Source organism: Colias philodice, chromosome 9, assembly GCF_061535455.1.
Source record: "Colias philodice isolate Cphi_HAF_F1 chromosome 9, ilColPhil1 Martin Lab GWU primary, whole genome shotgun sequence".
Lineage (NCBI taxonomy): Eukaryota > Metazoa > Arthropoda > Insecta > Lepidoptera > Pieridae > Colias > Colias philodice.
Window position 1 is genome coordinate 10,123,989 of NC_143094.1, and position 26,937 is coordinate 10,150,925.

At 35.1% G+C, this 26,937-nt stretch overlaps 1 protein-coding gene across 1 annotated transcript in view; it reads left to right on the top strand.

Moving 5' to 3' along the window:
• The window catches only part of LOC149486088 (uncharacterized), an 81,870-nt gene that overhangs the window by 13,861 nt on the left and 41,072 nt on the right, over nt 1–26,937 (top strand). Inside the window, exons 5-7 of the mRNA XM_089699437.1 lie at nt 1,658–1,804; nt 2,991–3,084; nt 7,768–7,932. Coding sequence (XP_089555563.1) covers nt 1,658–1,804; nt 2,991–3,084; nt 7,768–7,932 — 406 coding nt within the window. The remainder of the gene's footprint in view (nt 1–1,657; nt 1,805–2,990; nt 3,085–7,767; nt 7,933–26,937) is intronic.

Consider the following 26,937-nt stretch of genomic DNA (forward strand, 5'->3'; position numbering starts at 1 on the left):
AATAACGAACACATCAAAATAAGAAGTATCGAAATAGGTCCAGACGCGTGATGCAGTCACCAAAGGAAATAGGAACTCATTTTAAATATATTGATGTAGTGTGCTCTAAGGAAATAAGAAACTTCGTACCAAAAAATGTTGTTACATACTGACAATATCTAAATCGATGATTTGATACAAATTATTAATTTTATTAAGTAAAGTATCAGACTGCTAGAACTGCTAGACTCACGTTGAACGTTGATACGTTACCGAATAAAAACTTTGCCCACGCGTGTTTCAAAGTTTTCTAATCATCTTTACGCTAGACTTTATAGGGTGTTATTTTCAATCAATGTGTCAATGTTTCATACGACTCCGTCGGTAATTTTTCCGCAGTCGGGAAAAATAAAACGATGTTGATAGTTTCTTTACAGATAAGTAATAAAATATTTTCTGTAAAAGTAATTAATGAAAAGTGCTTGATTGGAATGATTCATTAATAGTTAAAAGTAAATGTCGGCTACCTACGTCACGAGTGAACGAGGAAAATACTATGATTCATTCCTTATAAGATTTTCTAAAGTGTGACTCAGAAAGGTCGGCGTCATTCAGAATAGTAAACACGATTATTTATCATTTTAGTTAGACAGCATTTTATAAGGAAGATAAAAATGCATTTCTGAGTATTTGGAACAACGCCCTCTAGTTCTAAAACTAGTCATTTTAGCAAATGATTAATATATTACTTATAATAAGGAAGGAAAGTGTTAATTTACGTTTAAACTGGTAAATTTAGTTGAAATCTCAACAGGACATAGGTTAAATGATAAATCGGCTAATTAATAATAAATGATACGTAGTATTTTCCTGTGTTTAATTTTACGCGAGTATATACATTTATAGATTAAATTTTTTTACGGATTTTAAACGCGATTGTTATTCATTATCTGACGACCACACAGTCTCCCCGTGACCACGCTCGCTGCAAAGTGTGCGAAACGTCAGGATAATAATATATAATGAACTAGATTTCCGTCCGCAGTTTCGCCCGCGTTTAAAAAAAAACCCACTGTATACTTACCGTTCCTGTGGGATTTGCTTTGATTAAAAAGTAGCCTATGTCTTTCTGGGTTTTCAGCTATCAACATACCAAATTTCATTGTAATCGGCATAGTATTTGCGTGTAAGAGTAACAAACATCCATCCGTCCTCACAAACTTTTGTATTTTTTATTATAATATTATAGCTTGACCGCAGTGGCTGTACCGCGCCTTAGGTTTGTGCGTGGCGAGGCGGGGGAGAGTACCGACCGTTCCGTTTCTTTCTAACTTCTAACTCGTGCTCTTTCTTACCCGGTCCCCGCCTCACCGCAAGTACCTAGGGCACGGTACAGCGATTGCGGTCAAGCTATAGTATAGTCAGATTTTTAATTAGACGAAGCTATCTGACAGAGTGACAGCAGCTAACTTTGTAAAATAATGCTGCTATATTTAAAGTAATAGTGATGAATGCAGTTCTCATTCAATCAGATGAATTAACAATGAGTGTGAATAGTTAATCATTTCAAACTATAAAATAACATTATTTCTATTTATAATATACTAGATTTCCGCCCGCGGCTTACTTTTATTTCTAAATTCTACATATTATATAATGTTGTTGTATGTGTGTGCAGCTGTGGGCGGCGGGCGGCAGCACGGCGGTGGTGGTGTGCGTGCGCGGGTCGGCGCTGGTGGTGGGGTGGGCGGGGGACTCGCTGGCGCTCCTCGCGCAGCGCATGCGCGTCATGCAGCTCGTGCGCCCGCACAAGCCCAGCCGGGAGGTGAGTCGTCATTATCAGCTCTAATTTGGGGGTCTTCAAGCGAAGAGTGAACAGATACCTACTAGGGAAGCGCGTACCATCTTAGAGTTCTTACAGACGAACGGCAAGTTGTGAACGGCAGGGACTACTTCAGCCGTCACCACCTGTCGACGGCAGTCAGCGGCAGCAGTCAATACGTCGACGGCTGCCGTCGACAGGTGACGCCGACGCGTTGACGACTGCCGTCGACATGTGGTGATATAAAAATGTATGCATTCGATCTGAGGATAATGTTGTTGGTTGCGCAGTTGCATCTGTATCTAAATTAAAGTTCAGTGTACTATTTCTTACTGTTTCTGTTTATTATAATTTATATATTTATAAAGAAAAAAAAATACGTTCCTACTACTTGTTCCTCCTATGAGGGCACAATCCACCACACTGGCCAAGTGCGTGTTGCGGTAGATGTCTCATGTCGTCGAACTTATGATTCCTCTAATAAATAAAATAAAAAAAATAAAAATAGTTTATTTCCTTTCTAAATTTTACACAATTTGGAGTAGTAGGGCCCTCCTAGTAAGTTTAAGATAAAACCTGTGTCAGGAGGACCCGCTCTTCCTTAACTTAAAATAGGTTATCTACATGAAAAAAATAAACTGTTAATAACTAAATATTAATAGCTAAGTGTGGAGTGTATGATTGTGTGTGTGTGATGTGTTTGTGTATTGTGTTGTGTTGTGTGTGTGTGTGTGTGTGTGTGTGTGTGTGTGTGTGTGTGTGTGTTGTGTTCGGTTTATGTATGAGCACTACATGTCGATTTCCTCACGATGTTTTCCTACACCGTTCGAGCAGTGTTGATGTTATCAAGATGCGCAGATAAATTGGAAAGCAATTTATTTTCTGCACGCTCGCCTGGTCTCGAACCCCCGTCTTATCGATTTGATGTCCCAGGTCCTCACCTCATTTATATCTATTTTTAAATAAAAATTATAAATTGACTTTTTAAGGGCCGATTTTTCAATGCATGGATAAAACTTATTCGTCGAATAATGTATATAAAACTACCATTTTAAAAACGTATTCTCATTGCCCGTATTTGACAGTTTACGTGACATTTTAATATTATCGTGTAATACTTTATTGGACGGATAAGTTTTATCCAAGCATTGAAAAATCGGCTCTAAAATTAATTATTTATGTTTAACAGGACGAACGAAGACGAATAGAATCTTCGGGTGGTATGGTTATGCACATCGGAACGTGGCGGGTGAACGGACAACTAGCGGTGTCTAGAGCTATAGGTAAGTTATTTAATTAATATTAGTATACAATTTATATTTTTAATTATTTAATTACCTCTCCTGCTGCATTTTATAGTATAGATTTTTTAAGAAATTCCACTTCGGTCATCATCCTGACGATAATGTAATGAAACCGGTCGTAGTTTTTATAATTAAAAATCGAAACAGTAAATAAAAGTAGAACTAGTGAATTGTGTGTTTCTTTGAAAAATCTGAACTATAATATTTTTATCTGAAGCAGCTATTTCCCGCAGCTTCGCCCGAATGGTCAAAGGAAATTTACATTAATAGCGCCATCTATCGGAATTCATAAATATGGAGTGATTCAGATACTCATTATAATGGATTTGTTTAACGGTGTCTCTCTCTAGTGTCCTAACTATCTCCAGAAAAAAATATCATATATATAACTACTAAAGGTAAAACACGTGAAAAACAATAAAACGGATCTGATGCCCCTTGTTCAAGAGGACACGGGAAAAGATAATAATAACATCACAAATCCCTGAAGAAAAAAAAAATTCAATAGTATCTATATCTATGGTCTGGAAAACTGAAGAGTGTGATTGTAATGGCAAAAGATGTTTATCGAAATTTTACTATTTACCGAATGGCAAATAGAATTCATTTGAATTATTTAAGGATTTTGCAGAATTTGTGAATCTTTAATTCAGATATTGATCTTTTAAATCAAGCGTTGTATTGTATAATATAATGTACATTTTGTGTATTGTAATACCTTATTGAATAAATGATTTTTTGTTTTTTAAAGCTATATGTAAAAAAGAATCTCCATTTCCTTTGGTCGTGGCAGCACGCCTGAACAAATTTCGATAATTATTTAAGGCTGTAGAAGGATCTCATGAAAGAAAAACTCAGGTTTGCGTCAAAAATTAAGAATGCGATAACATAACGGCCCTATAAACTTCACGGGAGACAATTTGCTTGCAGACAGGACAATGTCTGTCGGGTCAGCTAGTCCTTAATGATTTTTTATTACAGTTTAAGTTAAAGAAATCAATATTGTGGATCATCAATGTTGTCATCATAATCTTGCTTTTTTATCATCACAAATAAATACTTCACCAAATTCCCCAACTGCGAATTCAAAACCAACATAATAGCAAATACGGACACTTGACAAACTCGTCATAATTAGATGACAAGCTCGTTAATTAATTATCATATCATTACTTGTGCATTTCAATGCGAATAAAAGCGAAGTCCGCACAGTTGCAGGGGCCGTGCATTGAAAGCCAACCCCTGTGTAAGAGGCGGGTTAATCAGTCGTTTTATTGGTCGGGGGAGAACTTAGTCCGAGAGCCGGAGGAGAATTATACTTGGCTTGGTGTTGGTTGAGATTTCCTTTGTGAGGGATTCGAGGATCTCGTCGTGTGCGCGAACTTTTTGTTCTTTAATATGGTTGAACAATGAGCGAGTAATGGAGTAATTAAGTCGGTGTAACGTGGGTTTGATGTAGTGTTTCGTATTAATCTAGTTTGCGGAGAGAATTAACAAATCACGGAGGTCTAATTTGCAGTTATGTAATTATTAAAGTTAATTGTTTCTTAATTGTATTGTTTAAACACGAGTTATGTTCATATATGATGTGAGATAAAATGAGATTTAACGCAATTTTGTGCTTCAAACCTAACAATCCCACTTCAACACATGCACAATATTTATTTATCCAATAAATATTTCGGTAAAATATACCAAAATTTGAGCACCGATATTTACTTTATAATTATCTGCCAAATACATAAACAGATCACATAGGTACGGTGCGCACATTACCATACAGTTTATACTATGTATAACTAGCGGTGCTCCACGGTTTTACCCGAACTGCTCCGCTTTTATTGGTCTGTAATCTTCCTCGATATCGATATCTAACACTGAAATAATTCCCAATTTAACCCGAAATTCCTGATATTAGTGCGTTCATGCAATAAACTGAAGAGTTTATTTGTTTGTTTTTAATATTAGCATTATAATATTATCATCATCATCATCATGTCATCTATAAAAATATGAAAATGTTAAAAAAGTGTATTTTATTCAAATATTTAAATTTTAATTGAAATACAGAAACATGTACCCATCTCCCGCACTATCCATTGCATAATCATTCTTCGCGATCATTACGGTCGTGTGCCCAACATTAAGTTGTTGTCGTCCACGCCAAGGGACACACTATGAATTACCATATCATACTCGTAAATAATGTCGCTTGTAATCATTAACGACGTTCATATTATCTGTATATGCAAATTTGGGACGGGAGGGTGAGAGATGTCTTGTATCTCAATGAAGTGATGAAAATGAATTGATGTTTTAATGTTAATATGTTATTGCATGTTTAAGTTCGTGCAATTGATAGATAGTGGGGTAGGTTAGGATCCGAGTCGACGAGAACTTATAACTTCTAAAAAGCTCGATGCACAATCAAATGTAGCTTTAGCGTTATAAAGCTATTTTCCGGCCAATCGTGTATCCTGAAAATGAATATAGGTACATATGTCATATATAGAAAGGAAAGAAGTAACTTACATATAAAATATAATATTAAACACGTCCTTCCTGAACTAATAAGGGTCTGAAGCCTAGACTTCAGAACGTTTTTATCAGTTCAGTTTCAACAATTATTCAAACATTTTTATTTATAAAAAGACAGTTTATAAATCTCATCTATTAAAATTTAACACTTTCAATAGCAACATAGATTACATACGAAATAATCACACGACTATACTATTCACCTAAATTCGAACAAAACGAATGCACTCCACCTAGATGTTTCGGTGTGCGGTGTGCGCGCGTCAGGCGCCGACGAGTCGAGCGAGCCCCCCTGCCCGGCACGGCACTATCGATCACTACACTTGCATTGCGTGCTAGTGATGTGACATTGTAGACATCGAAATTAAAATTTGAAGCGAATAAATATTTATGGTTTAAATGTTATTTTGAAAAAATATTATTGATTTTATACGAAATATAACGTGATTGAATGAACTTTATCAGCGGTTTTACTTTCGGTGAAATACATTTTTAATTTATTATATCTTGATCAAGAGTTACTTTCATGCTGAAATACTTGAATTTGTAATTTTTATTTTTCGCACAATAATAACTAGATATGTAGTACCTAATTTATACAAACCACTGTATCAAGTACATGAAAATAAATTCAATATGAAGTTCTTTGTGAAAAATTGTATTTACTAAATTATAAATGTAGGTACAATGAGAATTTATATCGATAAGAATCACCAAACCTCAGGAATTAGAGCACGCTGCACGGTGCAATGATGTTGATACAATCGGGCTGAGATGTTGACATTGCCTCCAATACGCTATCCCTTGTGGGTGTGAACAGTGAAACCCCATTGATTGCACTTCCATAGTATATTGCGAGCGAGCATTTAGTTGCAAACTCCGATTAGTTTTACGTATAATTATTAAAATATATTAAAAGTTAAGAATACCTATCGTTACAACAAACCTAATAAATTGAAGCACGATGCATTAGACTCAGAGCATTAAACCAACTAATGCTCTAAGCATGATGCAGTCATGTTTATTTATTTGTAATAAATCAACCATTGTAATCGTTTTCATTTATTTGATCCAGATATTTCAGGCGTATAAAATTAATGTAAGTTGATTGCAGTCAATCATTATGCATGTTTAAAAATTTAAAAAATATATAAATAAGATATATTACCTGCAATACGCCATCCCCAGTGGATGAAACCGCATTTATTCCACGCTCCATAGCAGATTGCGAGACGATCCGTTGAGTTGCAAACTTCTCCGATAAGTTTTACGTACGAATGGAGCACAATATTGGTTTCGTAATTTCATTAGGCTCAACTTATTCATGATTGTTAGTGAGACTTACTCAATACATACTCTATGTATATTATATATACATATGTACTTATATATTTTATATATAAGTACATATGTATTATATATAAGTATATATTGGACGAAGGATAGTTATTGACAGCGTTTAAAATTCTAATTTATAAAGTAAATAAGCAGCATGGTCACAGTATGATTTCAGTTTTTTATTAATATAGATTTAAACATAGTGAACATTATATTGCATATAAATTTTATACGCGAATAATAAATAGTAATGTTCTCTTTTATAAGCTTAACAACACAAACAAACATTTAAAGAAACTTTAATATTTACCTTCCGCAATCAAAGTTTAATAAAAGCATTCATGTGCATTATAACTACAAAAGTTTTTAATTGAAAGAAGCCATTTTCCTCTTGCTAAGAACTGCGTCCTGGCACCGTAATGATATACCTACAGGAATTTCCGTTCGCTATTTCCGCGAAGCACCATCAATGTTTTGTTTACTTTGTTTAAAATTAGCTACAATTTGGGTTAGAGGATTTGAACTGTGAGTAACCTCGTAACAGGTGTTTATAAAGAGTAATAGAGAATTACAAGTTTATGTTAAGATGTTATTTCTAGAATCCGGTTGATATGCTTAAATTGATATAATTAAAAGTGTTCACTTTCTTTATGCATCTATGTATTAGTTTATTCTGTGTCAATTTTGGTTGATGGCCGTATATTTTGTTGTTAAACCGCTACGGACTGTGAAGCTACCTTTTGGGAATGTACGACAGATTAACTGATGTCACTTCTTTTATCTCAGGTGACGCACAATACAAACCGTACGTGATAGCGAAGCCAGAGTTGGGTACTCTGGAGTTGGACGGTGACGAAGACTTCCTGGTGGTGGCCTGCGATGGGCTCTGGGACGTCGTCAGTGAAGACGAAGTCGCTCTGTCTGTGTACAGGCAGGTAGCGGCCAATCCAGGTAAGTGTAGATTGGGGTTGGCACAAAATTTGTGATAGGAGTTATTTTATTGATGAAGTGACGAACATTCTGTATATTGTCATTAATTATTTCGTTGATAATAAGGATACTTTCTGCGAAATTTTAATTTTATGAGTATAGTGTTTTTAATTGTTTGATGAATACTTAATTTTAATGCTAATACTATTCAAAGTTTATTTCTTACACAGTTATTAGACGGTTCGCTTTTTTTTTGTTAAAAATAACAGAAATTAAAATATAAGGTATTTTTTAATGCAAATTTGAAGCAGAACAGTAAAACTTAATAACACCTAGTCAAAGCCACGTAAATGTCTGTCAGCAGCCGCGATAGATAGATTTGAATTTGCCTTTGCGAAGCTCGGCGTTGCATTCCATCGTTAAAATCAAAACCATTTGTGGAAATACACCTGTACTCTGATTGTCAAAGAACTTTTCAATTGGCTAGCCGTTAGGCAATTTATATTTTATATCACAGAGTTTAAAGAAGACATACTAATTCCTAATCTATTATTTGACACGTAAGGATAGAACAAGGGTCTTGGGCTATCTGGTGGAACAATAAACACGGACTCAGATGAAATCTTCTCTATTATCATAAGGGTACGAATCACCAAAATATATTAACTGTTACCTTTTTGGGTCACCAAATCTTAGGAATCTAAAATTCAAATTAATCCTTCACGTTTTGGGAAAATCGTACGCGGAAACGACAGCTTTGAGCTTTCCCTTGTCGTAAGATGTTAATCCGACTCAGGGATTTATCATACCTAATAGTTATAAAAATAAATATTCGCAAATTGTTGATCGGAAATTGGCAAGGAAGTTACGGGTTTTGTAAAACGCTATAATATATCATATAAATTACGACTTGTGCAACAGTTAACAGTCTATGTAATATTAATGGCCCATGTTCAATGCACTAGTTCTGAGACTACATTTAATCTTGTATTTTGTTTCACTGTTTGACTAGAATTATTAATACAATTTTTATACGAATTTTTGGATTGGATGGAGATTCAGTTTGGATTTAGGAAAAATAGTTCCACTTCATTAGCATGCTTTGATATGGTGAAAGAAATAATTCAAGCCTTCATCGAAAAAAAACCCGTAAGCGCTATATTTCTAGATATGAGCAAGGCATTTGATTTTGTAGACCATGAATTACTCTTGCTTAAGTTAGATAAATATGGTATAAGAGGAATTGCCAAAGAATGGATTGCTAGTTATTTAAAGGATAGAAATCAGTTTGTGGAAATACAACAAATAGTAAATCAATCAAGAAACGTATATAGATCAGTAAAAAAAACTAATAGATCAGGTGTACCACAAGGAAGTGTGCTCGGCCCGTTTTTATTTCTCTTGTATATTAATGACCTACCGAAATCAGTGAAACACAAATCAGTTTTATTCGCAGACGACACTACCCTAATTGTTAAATGTACTGAAAAGGAAACGTACGAGAGAGATATAAATGAAGCAGTTAAAAATATTGTAAAATGGTTAGAAGACAACAATCTTAAAATTAACTTATTAAAAACAAAAATAATTCAATTTTATACAAAGAATTGCTCCAAAATAAACCTAAATATAAAGTGTGATAACCAAGTAATAGAACAAGTAGATCATCATAAATTCTTGGGTGTTTTGTTGGATGAAGGTTTAAAATGGAACAAACATATTGATTACGTTTGTGACAGAATTAATCGTTTCGTTTACGTATTACGGCGTTTAAGAGATACTGTTTCTATGAATGCAGCAATAAATGCTTATCATGCCTACGTTTCCTCTGTACTTTCGTATGGAATCATTCTTTGGGGACAATCTTGTGATGTGCGGAAGGTATTTGTCTCACAAAAAAAATGTATCAGAGCTCTGTGCGGTTTGAACCAAAGAGACAGTTGTAGACCTCTGTTTAGTAAATTACGGATCCTTACTTTGACTTGCATGTACATAAGAGAAGTATGTTTATTTGTAAAATGTCACCCGGAATACTTTAAGAAGAAAGGAGAAGTAAATTCGCATATGTTGACAAGATACCAAAACAATTTACATTTCCCAACGTGTAGAATTAACACAGCTAAAAACAGTGTAATATTTATGGCTATTAAAATATATAATAAAATACCGGACAATTTCAAGGAACTACCAGTAAATTTTTTCAAAAATAAACTGACGAACTGGTTGATGGTGAAACAATTTTATGACATTGAAGAATTTATGACTTTTAAGTAGTGTAAACTGAATTGTGTGTGATAGTGTGTGATATAATCGTGTTAATCGTAGTGCGTTCGCGTAATTGTGAAAATTGAATTGTGTGTACATTTAAATAATTAAACTAATCAACTTTCTTTTCAATATTTGCACACCCAATCAATGGGTAGAATGTATTAGCCACATAATATTGTAATTAAAAACATCTATAATTTGTAACTACATTCTTGCAAATAAATATAATTTGAATTTGAATTTGAATTTGTCGGTAAAAAGTTGTATCTATACGCCATAGAGTACATAAAGGGCTTCATTATAACTGATAATCTCGTAGAAAGTACGTGCACATAACACACATTGTGTCTTATGTGTTGTGACGGTAAATGGTGGATTTATGTCACGTCTATAAATAGCATTGTTTTTTACTGACCGATAAGGAGTGCGCTTATCATAACGCTCATTATGCGCGTGTTTGTATACGTTTAGTATTTGAACTTGAACACTAGGTTCATGGTTATATGAGTCACAAATAACACTCGCTCTTATGTTATTACATCCATTAAAGTAAACAAGGTAAACGAGACTGCATTATTAAATGGACCTATTGTGCCCCTGATGACATTTTACATTGTTAGGTTATATTATTTAAATGTTTGTTTAAAACTCTATTCTATTCAAGCTTACAATTTCGAGTGCGAAAGCATTGTATAAAGTTTGTTCAATGTTTAAACTTGGTCACAGTATCACGTAGAATGTAGATGATGGCGTTACTTAGCAAAAAGTTATGTAATTTTAATATCTATATCTCAATAAAACCAATCAAAATTGTTTTGTGTGCGAGAAGGCCTCTTGTTCCGTTGAGCGAATAATTGAGTCTAGACAAAAAATAAGTTCGATCTGTATAAATATCACTTAATTGAAATGATAGTATCTTAATTTAACTTTTTATGATAAGACTAGAACAGTGTTTGCTTTAATTTAAAAATTTAATCGCTCTCTCCAGTTTTTGTTTGCCGTCTTTCCCATTAACACTGGTCTTTATTGATCCTAAGTTAAAATACAAAAAAAAAGGTTCAAACTCCGATAGTACTCAGCGAAAAGCTCATACAAAATTAAAGTCTGAGCTGAAGACAAACTTGGAGTTTTCATCGTAAGCTAAGAATAAGTTAGTTTGCCAATATTGCATTTCGTCGGGAAAATTTCAAGTTTGGCAACGTTTATCACTTAATAATTTGAAAGTGCAAGGCTTTCAATTTAGAAATCTATTCAAGTTGTAAGTTAACTAGTATATAATATTATGTGTTAAAATTATATGGTGAGATTTTTTTTTTGAAATAGGAACACATTTTATTTTCTGGCTAAAGTTTTGTTATGTCGGTATGTAAAATTGTCTAAAGTACACAACAACCTTATTGTATCCTAATTTCTTATACTTACTCTTGAAAGATTACATTGCAAAAATCAGGGTAGAATAACCGCGGGTATTAACGATTCGCAGTAGGCTTAGTCGAGCTTTTTCTTCATACCGACTAATCTCATTTATATTGTGATATAAACGAGACGATTTGAGTAGGACTTAACTTATTAAAGGCTTTAATGTATTTTTGTGTAAGCATAAATCGTATTAATAGTTAAAGTTAATAATGTATTTGTTTCTTTGTTTAATAGAGCATACGTGTTATCTGATCTGCTTATCTGTAACTTATTATAAGTCTTGACTACACACATTTGTTATGATAAATACTTGACATCGTTTGCGAAAATTAAGACAAATATTTATTTTATCTTGTTTTTATTTCGTCTCTCAAATAACCTTGCAGACATTATTGATTGGCAACATTCAAGAATGTTCATTGGGTCATATGATTGTGACGAAATGAGTATTTGTTCTGTTATACGAGTGCTCTGTCTCGGCCACAATAGCGAGAACTTTCTTTGTGCGTATTGTTCCAGTGTTCCTATGAAAACTACGAAACACTAAGTCCTACACATTTTGGTAACTTGGGCGCCCTTCAAGTCTTTGTTAAGTGTCGTTAATGGATCGCAAAGCTCCCAGTATAAAGAGCTTTCATGTCGCACAACAGATTTTTGTTGTCGTGTAAATATGAGGGCTTTTCATTGTGGCACTTTACTCGGAATGAGGTGATGAACGACACTTTGATGTGTTCGCAAACTTTGAAATCGGGCACTTTTTTCTGAACGACACTTAAAACTTTACGATTCAAAGTAGGAACTTTATAAGTGACCATTTATTGCAACGCGCACATTTGAAATTTAAATCGCTTGTCCTGAAACCTCACGTTTGTATAAACATTTGCCAACTTGTTCAATTCTCTGTGACATGGTCCACTGTTACCCGTGCGTTTATCAGTTTGTGTGGCAGCTTGACGTTTGAATTGAAACCATCATGATTTATTGACTTGCTACTTTAACTCGGAATAGTGACTAATAATCTCCGCGGAAAACTAACGTTAGAAGTTAATAAAAGCAATTGTAACGCCTTATTTTTTGCAAAGTGGAACTGTTATTGTATAGCATCGTAACGTACATGAAATAAATCACCTTGTATATGAACCATTGCGATTGTAGATCGATAGTTACTGATAGAATCTTCATCCAGAACAAGTAAATTGGCTTCCTGTCGATCTGGAAAGAATTGTTTGAATAAGTGTTGCGAAAAAAATGCGAACAATAAGAACATAGCCATAGGCTGTGTTCCGTAACGAGATTGCCGCGGTGCCTAGAAGTCAGTCGGGCTGCGGTCAGGCCGCCACAACAGCCCCACGATATTGTTTCGTAATTGCGTCGGAAGTGGGGAAGTGGTGAAATTGGACACTTTGTTTTCTCTTCGCCCCCGGAACGCGGCCCTGCCTCCCCAAGTCTTGATGAAGCCTGTCTGATAATTGACCTTTGTTAGTTCGTAAACAAGCTACTTATTCATAATCTGAAGAATCTTTTGCACGTGTCTAGACAGACTTATTGAAAATATTTTGACCTCGTACTTGTAGCTTGAACTGTATAACGATTAGGTTTTAATTTTCTTTGTATTTTTAAACTATACTTTGCTGATCATATACCTGTCAGTTTACCACTTTATTTAAAGACTAGCGGTCCGCCCCGGCTTCGCCCGTGGTACATATTTCGCAATAAAAGGTAGCCTATGTTCTTTCTCAGGGTCAGATTATCTGTGCCAAATTTCATCAAAATCGGTCCAGTAGTTTATGAGCCTATTCATTACAATCAAACAAACAAACAAAGTTTTCCTCTTTATAATATTAGTGTAGATAAGAAAAATGTACTGCTATACTTTAAATTAACGGTAAGTACATAAATGTACACTCTCCAATTATTTTGTGCGTTTTATATTTGATACATTTCATGAATAAAATTAATTATATTACACCTAACATGTGCTATCAAAAATATGCAAATTTCGTGTTAAAATAAATCGGATTAATTCAGTTTATTTATTCTAATTAAGGCACACTCTTTGGTAATTTTCGAGTTCAGTCGAGTGGACATGTGATGTCCTTATTGGATTATGCGATTTATCAGTTTAAAATCGTCCGAGTTGGAATTGGGGCGAGGGTGGCACTTCGACCGAAATACGACCTGGGTCATATCCCTTTATAACGTGCCCTTGTAAGTGTAGAGGTTAAATTTCAAGGTGCTGCTCACTTGAATTGAACGCATTATTTTGTGTGTACACAAATCGTGCACTTAAGTAAGTAGATCTTTTTCTGTATGAAAGGTAATTGTAATTTATGTATTTTCTTCACTTAACTTGACGATACATTGTAACAAATATTATTTTATCTACACAAATATTATTAAGATTCGATGGTTTGTATTTGTTTTTCACTCAACTGAATGGATTTGAAACAACTTTCGTCGTAAAAAGCTATATTATTCATAAGTGACATAGACTAAATTTTGCTTTTTTAACCAGGATCTAATCTGGTGGAACAGCTAATAGATAATAAAACAGAAATCCGCTACGCATTAGGTGTAAAGCTGGTGTCGAAGCCCTGCAGTGTGGTGACCTCGCCAACGATTGCAGCGATACCATTGTGTTGTTGATACCGCGATAACAGATAATGTTCCGTGCTATTCAACTGCAATAGAACTAGGGCTGCCAGACACTATGTCAGAGATAAATACATATAAAATATAAATAAATTTTATAGGGCTTAGATTTTTCTTGTGCTTGTTGGCGTTCGTTTTATAGATATTTCTTAAAAATATGCATTTATTTACCAAGCTGTTATCAATATGAATGCCAAGAAAGACTAAAAGGAATTATTTTTTTCGGATTTTCAGTACACATAATATTTAGTGTAACACAAACATACTTATAATTTATAGCAATTTGTCGTGTTAACAACCCTATTTAGCACAAGTCTGCAGCACTGTTAATGTATGCGCTATCTTCGATAATCTCCTCCATAGTTTAGATTATCATTAAATGTCTATTGGTCATTTTTGTTTGGAATATATTTATCTCTTTGCTTCTCGAACTTTCTTCGGCTACTAAGTAATATATATATGATAGAGACAATTTCGTTTGAAATTGTTCGAATTTAATATTTCGAAAACGATTGAACCACCAGTAGGTGGTAAACAATAAACAATTGCGTTATAAAACTCTATAAAAAATATTTTTAATAGCTTATTGTAGAGCCATTTTAATAGGCAACATTTGACAGTTCAACAAAATTCAACAACGTAACCTAGTAACCACGACATAGAATAACATGATATTTCGTTTTGTTAGAACTGCACATTTGTTTAACTTTTTTCAATTACGATTACATATTTATAATAATAATGACCGATAGAAGTAATTTTAGGACTTGATTTTACTGATAAACCATTCTAAACATAATGAACAATTTCTGATTTAAAGAACTGACGTCGCTACAATTTTGTGTCAATAAACCTTTTTTCTTTTTAAATACCAGAGAAGTTACTCTAAAAATCGAAATCTGACATCTAGAATCGAATGCATTGATTACTTGGGAATAAAAATTATCATAAATTATTGACATGTGTTTCAAGTTCGATTGACAAATGTTTCAAGTCCGTATCGATTAATTCACTTTAATCGATGTTTTTAAGCAGGTTACCACCCTATGAAGATAAAATTGATAGACGTCAAATGTTGCCTATTAAATTGGCTCTACTATAGTTAGCATTTTGTATGAAATATTCACGAATATTCTAAAAAATAGAAAATATGCATGCGAAAAATTCAGAGAAATTAATTCGTCGTTATTTTCATATTTTGTTCTGGAATTAAATTAAAATAAAATAAGCTCTGCGTTTATGAAAAATAGCGCTTTCTGGGTCACAACGTCTATTGTATAACTCCAAAAGAGTTTTCTTAATTAAAAAACATGCACCAAAATTGCTATATTCTTTGCTGTATAATACTCATAGACGAGTTTATATTTGCAATACAGAGATTTAATCATCCCGAGGTACTCTTGCGTTCATTTTGTGTGGTGACGTTGATCTAACATCGAGCCAATTCAATTCCAATCTGCGAATCGAAGATCGTTACAACTGGAAGAATCTTCATTAAAATTGCTTTATCGTAGACAATGATGATGATTGTAACAAACATCGATATGTTTAGCGATTGAAGTGTAATTTTCGTCGTTTTAAGGTTTTCATACAAAGTTTAAGTCGAAACTTATTTGTGAATTATAAACCAACTTTTAGAAAAAAATATCGAATAATTTGCCTATACATATAATATAACGATTGCTGGAAGTTATATTGCTACATTGCAATTAGATAGAATGCTTGAGATGCTAACAAGTAATTATTACCAAATGAATTATCTACCTAATTTTCGCTTAGAAAATTGTCTAGAAAACAAGCGAACACTTAAGAATACATTTAAATTTAGTAATTTACTGCAATTGAGCTAACAACACCGAGTTATATTGGTCCGGGAGCCAGCAGCAGATTTTATGACCAAGTTCCTCTCAAGCGGTAATTAGTAAAATGCATCAAAGTATAGTATTATGAAGCCTCATGAACGTCAGCTGGAGCTCGGTTGGGGGGAAGAGCGGTTGTAGCCTCCCGTATCAGCTGACGGTTTTTCCACCAAGATACAGCCAGCTGACATATATATTTATCCACAGTTACATATAAGCTATCATCAGGTAAATTTTTGTTTGAGAGGAAATAACGGAAAATAAATTTTTCTTTAAATTTAACTTTCATGTTCGAGACACCAGCTGACGTATAATACACCATGTTGTAACCAGCTGACTATTTTTTTTCGTTGAGATATTGGGTTAGCTACAATTTGACAAATTTTTAGCTGAGAGGAAATTAATGAATGAATGTATTTTTTTTCCTATGTGCGTGGGAGGCTACAACCGCTCACCCCCCCAACCGAGCGCCAGCTGACGTTCACGAGGCTTTATAATACTATACTCTCATGCGTCTGACGAATTATCTCTTGAGAGGAAATAGTTAACCAAATTTGCACCTGGCTCCCTAACCATATTACATTCCTTCAAAACGTACGAGTGTTAACAAAAATTCAGTACAACATACCACTGCATAATTACCGACCTAAATACTTGTAAATGAATATAAATGTTTTCAAAATACACAGCAATCTAGAATCTAAAATTGCTGTGCATTAAAAAAGTATGTCAAGATGTGGACTTCAAAATATTGCGCGCTGAAGACCCCCGTGCTAAAAATATCTGGTGACCCTTACCTGCTACCATCAATGATTTAATTTATGACCATTATATCACCGTTCACCTAACTTCCGCCAATTGCTGTGGAATATGAAGATTGCAGGAGCCAGTGATTGCGTTATTTTTAGTCTATTGAATATTTGCTTGCGTTGTAATGCTCCCCATTCGAAGCCAATTAACAAAATGTTTAAATCGATCGTTATCCGTAAAACGTGTCACAGTAACTGAATTTTATAATGTAGCATTTCTGATTTCTTGCAAAACACATACGAGCGGGTTAATTAGTTTCTGTACATTCGTGTCTGCGTGAAATCAAGTGCATTTATCAATTTCTTCACCTGCTATAAACGGATAAGTTTTATCGCTCTGTTTTAAATTACAAAACTTTTCAGTTTTTGTGAAGGGTCTCGTTTTCTGTTGAAACATTGTTAGGTAGTGCCGGAAGAAAGTAGTTAACATGTTTTGTTTCCTATGAAAGTGTACGGGTTTCGCTCCATATGACATGTCGGCCGAGCGGAGTGGCCGCGCGCGGAGCTGTGGCCGAGTATTTCTTAAATTTGCATCGCATTGTATGCTCGTAGACGAAGACGGGGCCGATCGTTAATGCCGTCTGGATGTATCGGAATTGAATTTTTTTATGTGATCGTATATCTATCGCACGCTGCTCGTATTACTCAGTTTATTGTGAAAGGTTTTCCATTGTACGACTCATGGAATTACATATTTATTCATACTTACTACTCGTTGAAGTTTCTATTCTTACCTAATAAGTAGTAGTTTATAATGTTAATGGAAATTTGTCTTACCTTAATTATAACTGGGGCCGGGGATATAAAATAGAGCTACTGAAGCAATGTAAAAGTTTTCTGGTGAAACAATTTTCTAGGTTTATAAACCAAAACGCATATTTACTAACTATACTTCTTTAATTTATTTGTTTTCGTTTAGATTATAAATTTAAAATAGTACCTTCTTATACAATAACTATTATCCTTACAATTCTTACGTTCCAAGTTTTTGCCAATAAAAACTGCGCGCATGACGTTCAGCGCAGGTAATTCACGACGTTTTTATGTTTCAGCAACATTTAAAAGTAATAACTGTAATTTTTTTAGTCGCGGTGTTAAATTTCCTTGAAATCGCGCCAGTCCGTATAATGGACGTTAATAATGTCTCGCCAGGTAAACAGTCAACGCTGAAATATGATAAATAGTGAATCCTTTAAGGATTTTGTTTCTCGCGAGACAATACTCGTGAACGGTGAAAAAACATTCGGCCCGCCATCCCGCAACTGATTATACAAAACAATACACAGAGTAGTGATTATATTTCCAGTTGAGTGGTGTCGGTGGCGAGGGTGCACTCGCAATAAAAATGTATGGCGCAATGAGGTCTGTGGAGGGCCGTTTCTACAATGGCAGCCCTCTCGCTTTGACATCGTTACAATTATTGTGCCACCCCTGTTCGCCGCAGCTCGTGATCGGGCGATTGAAATGCGCCCGTATTTGTCTAAGTTGTCTCCGGCCGCGGTTTATTGTGCTGTAATTATGCAGTTGTACTTTTTAGACAAACGACTGGATAAATATCAATTCAATTAACTTTGTATAAGAACTTACACATACCGTACCTATAATTTCAAAAGATACAATAACCAATATTTATATTCTACAAGAATATTATGAAGAAAATGATATATAGGTATATGTAAACAGTTTCTTCAAAGATTTTACTAAGTGGCAATAATTTTCAACGGTGAGTCGGGTTGACTTCCTCAATTTGTCTCTTTTGTGCTGCAAACCACCTCGTAATGCTGACAAAGGCTAAAGTAATCCTTCGTATAAAGTAGGATTACGAGAACGCAATTTGAGGGAACCGGCGAAAATGAATTCTGTCCATAGTAGAATTACATCGATCTTCTATGGTGAAAGGTAAATGACACTCAGTTTTTGGAACATTATTTTTCTCTGAAATTTAAAGAACATAAGTTTTTCACGATATGAAAGTAAAAAATATTTTTAACGTTATGCACGATATATTAATATAAATAGAATATTCGCATGATGACCGCGTATATGAGGTGTGCGAATACACTAGTCATTGCCGAAACGATATTCAGGAATGCACATTTTAATTTTATCTCGTCATAAATCGTCACCTGGAACATTGCCAAAAGAACACAGACTGCGGACCATCCGGCATCACTGCCACGTGGGTGGCATACGCGTTTGACACAATAACACTTGATAGCGACACTATTATTATTGTTGTGCATTTCAATTCATAAGATGCGGGAAAAAGTATTATTACTCGTTCAAATTAATTCGCAGAAAGTTGAAAGAGCTCACGATAGATACTCTCGTGTTTTTTTTAGTCAGTCTTGAATTTGATTAGGTTATGTACAATGTACATTCAACATTAACATGCGGAAATAAACGATTAAATGAGTCGGTTATATTCAACGGAATTGTATCATTTCTAAGATCTGTTCATACATTATTTATGGGTCTTTCTCATAAGAAAATAATACCCTATTCCCGCCTCCATCTTCTATGGGCTGATTTGATTTACGTTTCTTAAAGAAGTACGTAGTTGGTCTTCCGCGTGTTTTGCTGAGAAAAGTTTTTGGACCTCGAAAACTTTATTCGCGTCATGCACAGTTTAATTTTACAAGATTACTTTTTGCGAGGTTGATGACATTGTAACTACGTATTTGATCTAGTTTATTCTCGTAATCTTTGCTGGACGTGAAACTTCAATCTTAATTACATTCATTTAAATTATAATAGAATGGTTCTTTTATAGTTAGTGCCAATTAATTATATTCTCTGATGATGATTGATATGATGAATGGCATCGGAACAAATAGCCGCTTTGTCACGTGGCAGCGGCGGGCGAAACTCTACTAGTTCACACATGAACAGCCCCGGAGAATGCATCGTGTCTACACTCGTTTCGGTGGAGCGATCAACTTTGCATTAGCCCCTTCGCCGGTCGCGTGCTCGTCATTATCTAACTCGTCTGACACGGCAATTAATGCAAAGAATGCTGGAATATTTATGTAACTAATTATCTAGGTTTTAGTATTCCTAACTATAAGGGAAACACTCGTAAAGGTCTTGTCTTACCATCGCTTATTGTAAAACAACTCATTAATAAAAGCTGTCTTCCGGCCAATTACAAGCAATTCGAGATAATCTCAATTATAATCATTAGCTTACGTTTCAATGGACTCTGATAATATTCATATAGCCATAATTGTACAATGTACATGTCTGTCGTTTTTATATTAGAATATATATTTCCATGGACAGGTTGAAATTTCCCAGACAGCGCTGTTTGTCCTCGTTGTTTGTCTTGCCGATCCATATTTGCGTTCCGCCATTGTACTGCCATCAGACCGGTTGGGATTTGGATATAATACGACATTTACTCTGTTGAGTGGACGATGAGGGTCTCATTTCTGAATACATATTTTGAACTTTTAATGTTCTATTGTACTATTAAAATATGTATTAACTATTCAAATGTGTTTTATTGTATTGTGTCTAACGTTTAATGATCGCGAAGGTCTATTTATAGTAAGATTTCACAATCCTGCGTTTCCATTATTAAATTTTATTAATTAGAAATGTACAACCGTCTCGAAGACTTTATTAATCTGCATGTTGTATAAATTAAGACAATCTTAATTTCCTGTTTTAAATTAGCTTTTAAGTATAATACTTTAATTACATTTTTAAAATGGTCACTTAATAAAGGATGGGATATATGGCTGTAATGTGCATGAGATGAGATTTTTATTTTCAAAGTCAAATGTCGTCGTGGCGCCTTTAATCTATTCTTCAAGTAATCATTAAAATATGTCATGCACGCAATCCGTGCAACGCACTTCCACAATAGATGAAGTTGTTTTTGCGGATAGAGGTTCATTGACCGCGCGTTTTTTTTTTCACTGGCCATGTCCAATTGTTATAAAACCACATGCAGGCGGAACTTGTGGGAAACGAGTTGTGTTCTGTAATTCTGAAATCAACTTTTTAAGTTTCACTCTTATCTTGGATTAAACCTGTTTCGGGAAAATCAATTAAACTTCTGCTTTCACTGGTCCTTGCCTTTATCTGTGACCGGTAGATATATTGCAAGATTTTACAATAAATTTACACTTTGGGTTCGTTGGTTTTCTAAAGTTGTCATGTGCAATTAAGAGGAATATGAATGGTGGATAAAACAAAGTATGCGACAGTTCAGGTCAATTATATAACTTAGCTTCGTCCGTTATCTTGATCTTGAAGTAATATATATTGCTGTCGTTATTATCACATAATTTTAGTTTTGATGAAATTTTCCGTACGTGCTTTTTGAATGTACTACGAAATGGATTATGATAAAAAATATAAAGCTTGAACTTATGGTTGATCGTATGTGCTGTGATTTATTAATAAATATCACACGCATGAGTAATGATCCGTAATTGGAGACAGAGACTATCGAAGTGAAATAAAGACTCCGTGACATCCGCCAACTAACTGTAACTTATTATCTATTTAACTGTTTATTTACACTATAATTATATAATGCTTCAACTCCATCTCATTTGTTGGGTTGTAATTTTTGGAAAATTGTCTTGTTTTAAAGATTTATGCTTCAATTATTTCTTGTCAAATTGTACCATCTGATACCTTTAAGTATCATGCCCTTAACTGCGAGTTTGTACCCAGATGTTCCGGCTTTCACTTAGCTCCTCCCAATAAAATATAATTGTTACTACCTTATGTGGGTTCGAAATCGCTGTTTGATTTGTGCAATCGTGACTCATATCTCGGTAATGGTTCAATATGCATATGTCGGGAGGTGAGAGCCGCGGGCCACGTTCATTGAGATTCAGCACGACATGGACCAAACTCTGCCTTATCCGGTCACCTCGTAATGTCTCTATTGTTTACCAGAATGGCGTATCCACGAATATTTTGTATCGTGCATCATAAATGTATTTGCTTTGTTATACGTTATTTGTACCGCAGAATCGTTCGTTTGCTAAATTAACGTGACATTAACCAATGCTTCACAATGGTATTGTTGTTTTGTCAACAGTGTTAATTTGTTAAATGCCTATCGACTTATTTTTTAGCAATAGTGAATTGTCGGCAGACGTTTATTGCGTCAGGTTTACGGTAATTTCACGGCCGGTGCCTTTGGGTTTCCTAGTGGTGGAAAAGTGAAGTGCAAAGTTTCGGCGAGGCGTCGCGCAGCTCGGCCGAGCGTGGAGGCGCGGGGTCGTCGCCTCCGCGCGGTGCCGGCGCTGTTGCTGCCTCGTTGCAACGTCGCTCCTCGTGCTTCATTACTCGATTCGATGGAGCCGCCGCCCGCTGACAAATTGTGTTCAATATAACAATACAGTAATACACGTGTATTCTCATAATGCTATAAATAGATCATGATGTCTAATTTTATACAATATGCATCCGAACTTTGAAAAGCTTAAATTTTTTGAATGCTTCATTGTTATATTTTAATTTAATTCCGTAAAACATTTGTTTACTATATATATCTAAATCCATAGTTGTCTTATTTTTTATGGAGTACAATAAATTAAATTTAAAAATTTGAGACATCTATCGCTTCGGTGGCCGGGGAATCTTTATAATTATTCAAGTGCAGTATTCGAAAGCGCGATTTATTAAACAATCGATAAATGGAAAGCTCCTTCGGCGTGCTTGCGGACAATATCATTGGCTTTCGGATTCTGGAGGTTTCTGCGAATGGCGACGGCCGCCAGCATCTGGAGGGCGCGTTGCGCGAGCGTCGGAGGGGCGGCGCGCGGGGTGCCTCGGGCTCCGGGCTCGCCGCCGCGCGCCAGTCCCCGAGACACCGGCTGTGCGAACGGCCACCGCGAACCCTCGCGACGCCCGCGCCCCGTACTCTCTATATACCTACTAGTATACACCCGCCCGCCTAGCACCAGCCTTTAAACCTCCTGTTTGTACACATGTGAGTTCATATAACGATATTGCCGGTGCGCCTCCACGCCGCGTCCCCGCGACCGGTGCGACGCGCCGGCCGGCCGGCTTTTTAATAACCTGTACGGTGGTGTATTTCTGAAAAGAAACCAGTGTTTCGTGCTTTATGATTGCCAATTTTATAGTGATTGTGTCTATTGGATATTTTATTTCAAAAATGCACCACAATCCTTTGTTACTAACCTAGGTATTAAGTAGGTAATACATTTTTGTACTATGAAATATGAATAAATATTTTGTTGGTAAAGTGCACGATGTTTGTAATTGTTACGAATATATTTTTTAAAATATAATGGACATTATTTTAAATTATGGTAACCTACTTGTAATGTAATCCGACCTGTATAGTCGTATAAGAATCCTGTAAAGTGTCAACTGGGGTGTAATGCGCACGAAGCACGAATTTTTGTTCGATGAAATCGATTGGTGATTAACGAGGCGGGTGATAGATTAGAACTAATAGAAAATGATGGTTATGGTTTTCAATTCGTGTTTCAATTAGACTAATTAAACCGGTGGTCGATGAGGCCATATCACGCGAGCGGCGGGGGTCTACGAACCTGCACCGTGGAAATGGGATTATTATACGTTCTGCACTCGCTCTAGTCTATAAATGATATCGGTCTCGTCCGCGCTGTGGCTAATCCTTTTCCAATAAATGTTTGTATGGATGAATTGTTACATCTTACATAAGTGGATAAACAAAGAGCTCATTCCAATTTTGACGGAGTTACAATGGTAGAGATCCAATACGGCTTAATTTATTTGAAGCGTTATAAATCGTTAGCTATTGCCAAAAATGATATTGGGAGCAATTTATTTTTTCTGATAACTGAAGTACCCAAACAGTCTGATAAATAAATCAGGCAATTTGTTTGTTTTATTCCTATCTTCTTCTTATATATAAAATTCTCGTGTCACAATGTTAGTCTGCATACTCCTCCGAAACGGGTGGACCGATTCTCATGAAATTTTCTATGCATATCGGGTAAGTCTGAGAATCGGCCAACATCTATTTTTCATATGTACCACGGGCGAAGCCGGGGCGGACCGCTAGTTTTAATATAATTTTTTTTGTAACAAAACTGTCTTTGGTGAATACTGAATACTAAATAATTTTATGTAAGAATTTTCATATACTAAACGAAAAAAAAAATCGAATGAACAATTATCCTTACAGAGTATCTTCAGAAAATAATACAGTTAGTAATAACGTTAATTACGCAATAATGACGCTAATTACGCTTTCCATTCAAAAACACAACAATTTCATAGAACTATTAAATTGTATGACTTTTTTGAAGAACGAGTGTTTAAATAGACTGCATTAACCGTTATGATAATTATTTTCATCTGACGCACTTGATGTACAATCTTATTATGTACATAATAATGATATGTTGAACTTTTGTTCACACTTTCGTAACTAACTAGGGTGTATAGTTCTCAATCCGTTCAAACTCTTAGACCATCATGATATATTCGATTCAGAAAAATGTCACGTCTTTACTTCTTTACACTTATAAAGCCATAAATATGTATTGACTTGAAACATGAGATACTATTTAGAAAAGTTTATGTTCCAGCCAGCAGGGTTATATTACGTAGACGATAGATAGCGCATTATACCAACCATTAGCTCGCTGTGAGTTATTAAAGAACCTGGAGAATGTTTTCAAGAAACGTATCTTGTTAAAGCGCTAGTTATCTTGTTAAAGTTATTGGGTTGTTCGCACGTACCTCATAAGTTTAAATTTATGAAACCTTCATTATTGGCGTGGGTTTCGCTGTCCATATTTTATAACGATTGTCGCAAATAAGAAAGCTCCGGGCAATCCTTATGCGACATTTTAAAAGCATAATTAATCTTATGATATTCTCGAGAATTACACATTCCTCATTTTAATTAATTTATAACCGTCTAAACCACGAGACCAATTAAGATTGCAAACATTCCTCATGTACGTTATAATTATCTCAATCGTGTTCAGTTATTGAAACTTAAAATAAACATAAGGAAGTGTATCACAACAAACCAACTTGCTGAAGATACATATTCAATTAATTTAATAGAAGACATGGAGAAATAGAAGTAAGAATGTAGACAACTATTGAAATGTACAATAAGATACAATTTCTCGTGAGACAATCCCTCTTCCATCATTTAGATTTGTAGCCAATTTAAATACGGCACAGATACAACTGTTACTATACGAAGATTTATATGATCTCTATTTACTATCTAGACAATACATAATGCATGTTTCATTGAAATGTCGCTACACAAAGTGGCCACCTGAGGAGGTCTGTCTGTGCGTTGATAGTCGTTAGCCGAAATGTGGCATACATGATACATTGCGATACTCTGTCTGTAAGTGTGCTGGTAATAATCAATCCACTAAACTAGTTTCCAATGCTTTGTCTTTGGTGCATTTGATTTAGGCTATAATTCATTGCCTCTCGTGAATTTATGAGACTTCTTGTCTGAGAGTTACTGTATTTCTTTGATTTTTGGAATAGCCTTAATAATTGTTATTGTATCTTTATAAAATGCTTTTCGTTCTTTTGTTTTGTTGTTCGGAAGTTATGTGAATACGTACATTTCGGCGATTCATTTCTATTAATATAAATAGTAAACAAAAATAGACATGTCCTGCCTAAAGAGGAAATAATAATAAAGATTAACCTTGAAAGTATTAGTGAGAATAAATACAATGTTCTGTTCTGAAAATGACTCGCTTGCTCGCAACTCAGTCGGCAATTTTAGCAAAAATGCCTTAGTCATTGATGAATCAAACTCGAACTGCGCCATAAAATTAGCGGGCCTCACTTTTTCGTATCATGGCTCATTAAAGTGTTACAGTGGGGGCTCTACAATATCATTGTTATAACTATTCTATTTGCATATCAGATCTGTTGCAGCCATTGTTTAGGCTATCTCCTCGTTCTAATCTGGCTGTGTGCGGTAAACACAGTGTGTGGACTAGATTTCCCAGACTATTACCGTTCGTGTCGTCATTAAAAACAGTTGCGAGAAGAATGCTCTGAATATAATATAAAGAGAACAATTTGGTAAGTGACGGGCGAGAGCAAACGCGCCGTCTTGTGATGAGAAATCGTTATAATTCCGCTATTCAACGCTACGGTACTTCTTTAAATCGCTGGCCAGAGCCAGCGCTGGCGCGTTTTGTCTTACACACTCAATTAATCATTCACATTTACCGTCTTGCCTATGAGTCACTCTATTTTCCATAATGGTTCTTAAATATAATGGGGATGCTAGAAAACTTATAATTAACAATTATTATGACCCGACGAAATAATAACCGACGAAATAATAACAAAGTTACTGCGTTGTAATCGGTTGTATCTTTAATTTTTTTTTCCGTGTAAGTAAACTAAAATCTTATATTTAAGCAGCTGTTGAAAGCGAATCCGCTCAGAATAAAGTTCTCATCATTTTCACAAGTGTTCAGTTACGTCAAATAAATTAATAAAAACTTGGTACCTAATGTTAGAACAGGAATTCGACAGGACATGTGATAAACACATTGTATGAGATTGAGTCTTGTGTAAATGATTTAGGGTGTGTTTTGTTTTGTTATGGTAGGGTGACGTCATGGCCAGCTGTAGGGCGCATGACGTCACGTCCGCGCGGGCGTTCACCCCCACAACCCTCGGGCACTTTGAGAACTGCTTACCTAGAGACTATAGTATCATGAATAAGTTATGTTATGACCTGACGCCGCCGCTCCGACCTGGGGCAACCTGCGATTCAAGCTCTGAAATCATATTTGCCGACTGAGTTATAAATAGATAAATGACACCGGCGTTCTCTCTGCTTTCATGAAATACAGCCGTGCATTCCGACGATACAGAAATTATAGAATGCTGCATGATTATTAAACTCAATAGATATGCATATGCAAATTTGACCGCGCGGCTGCGATTTACGGAATAATGCGAATTAAAGCAAATTCAACGAGAATAGGTTATATTTCAATAATTATATATTATAGAACATATCGTGT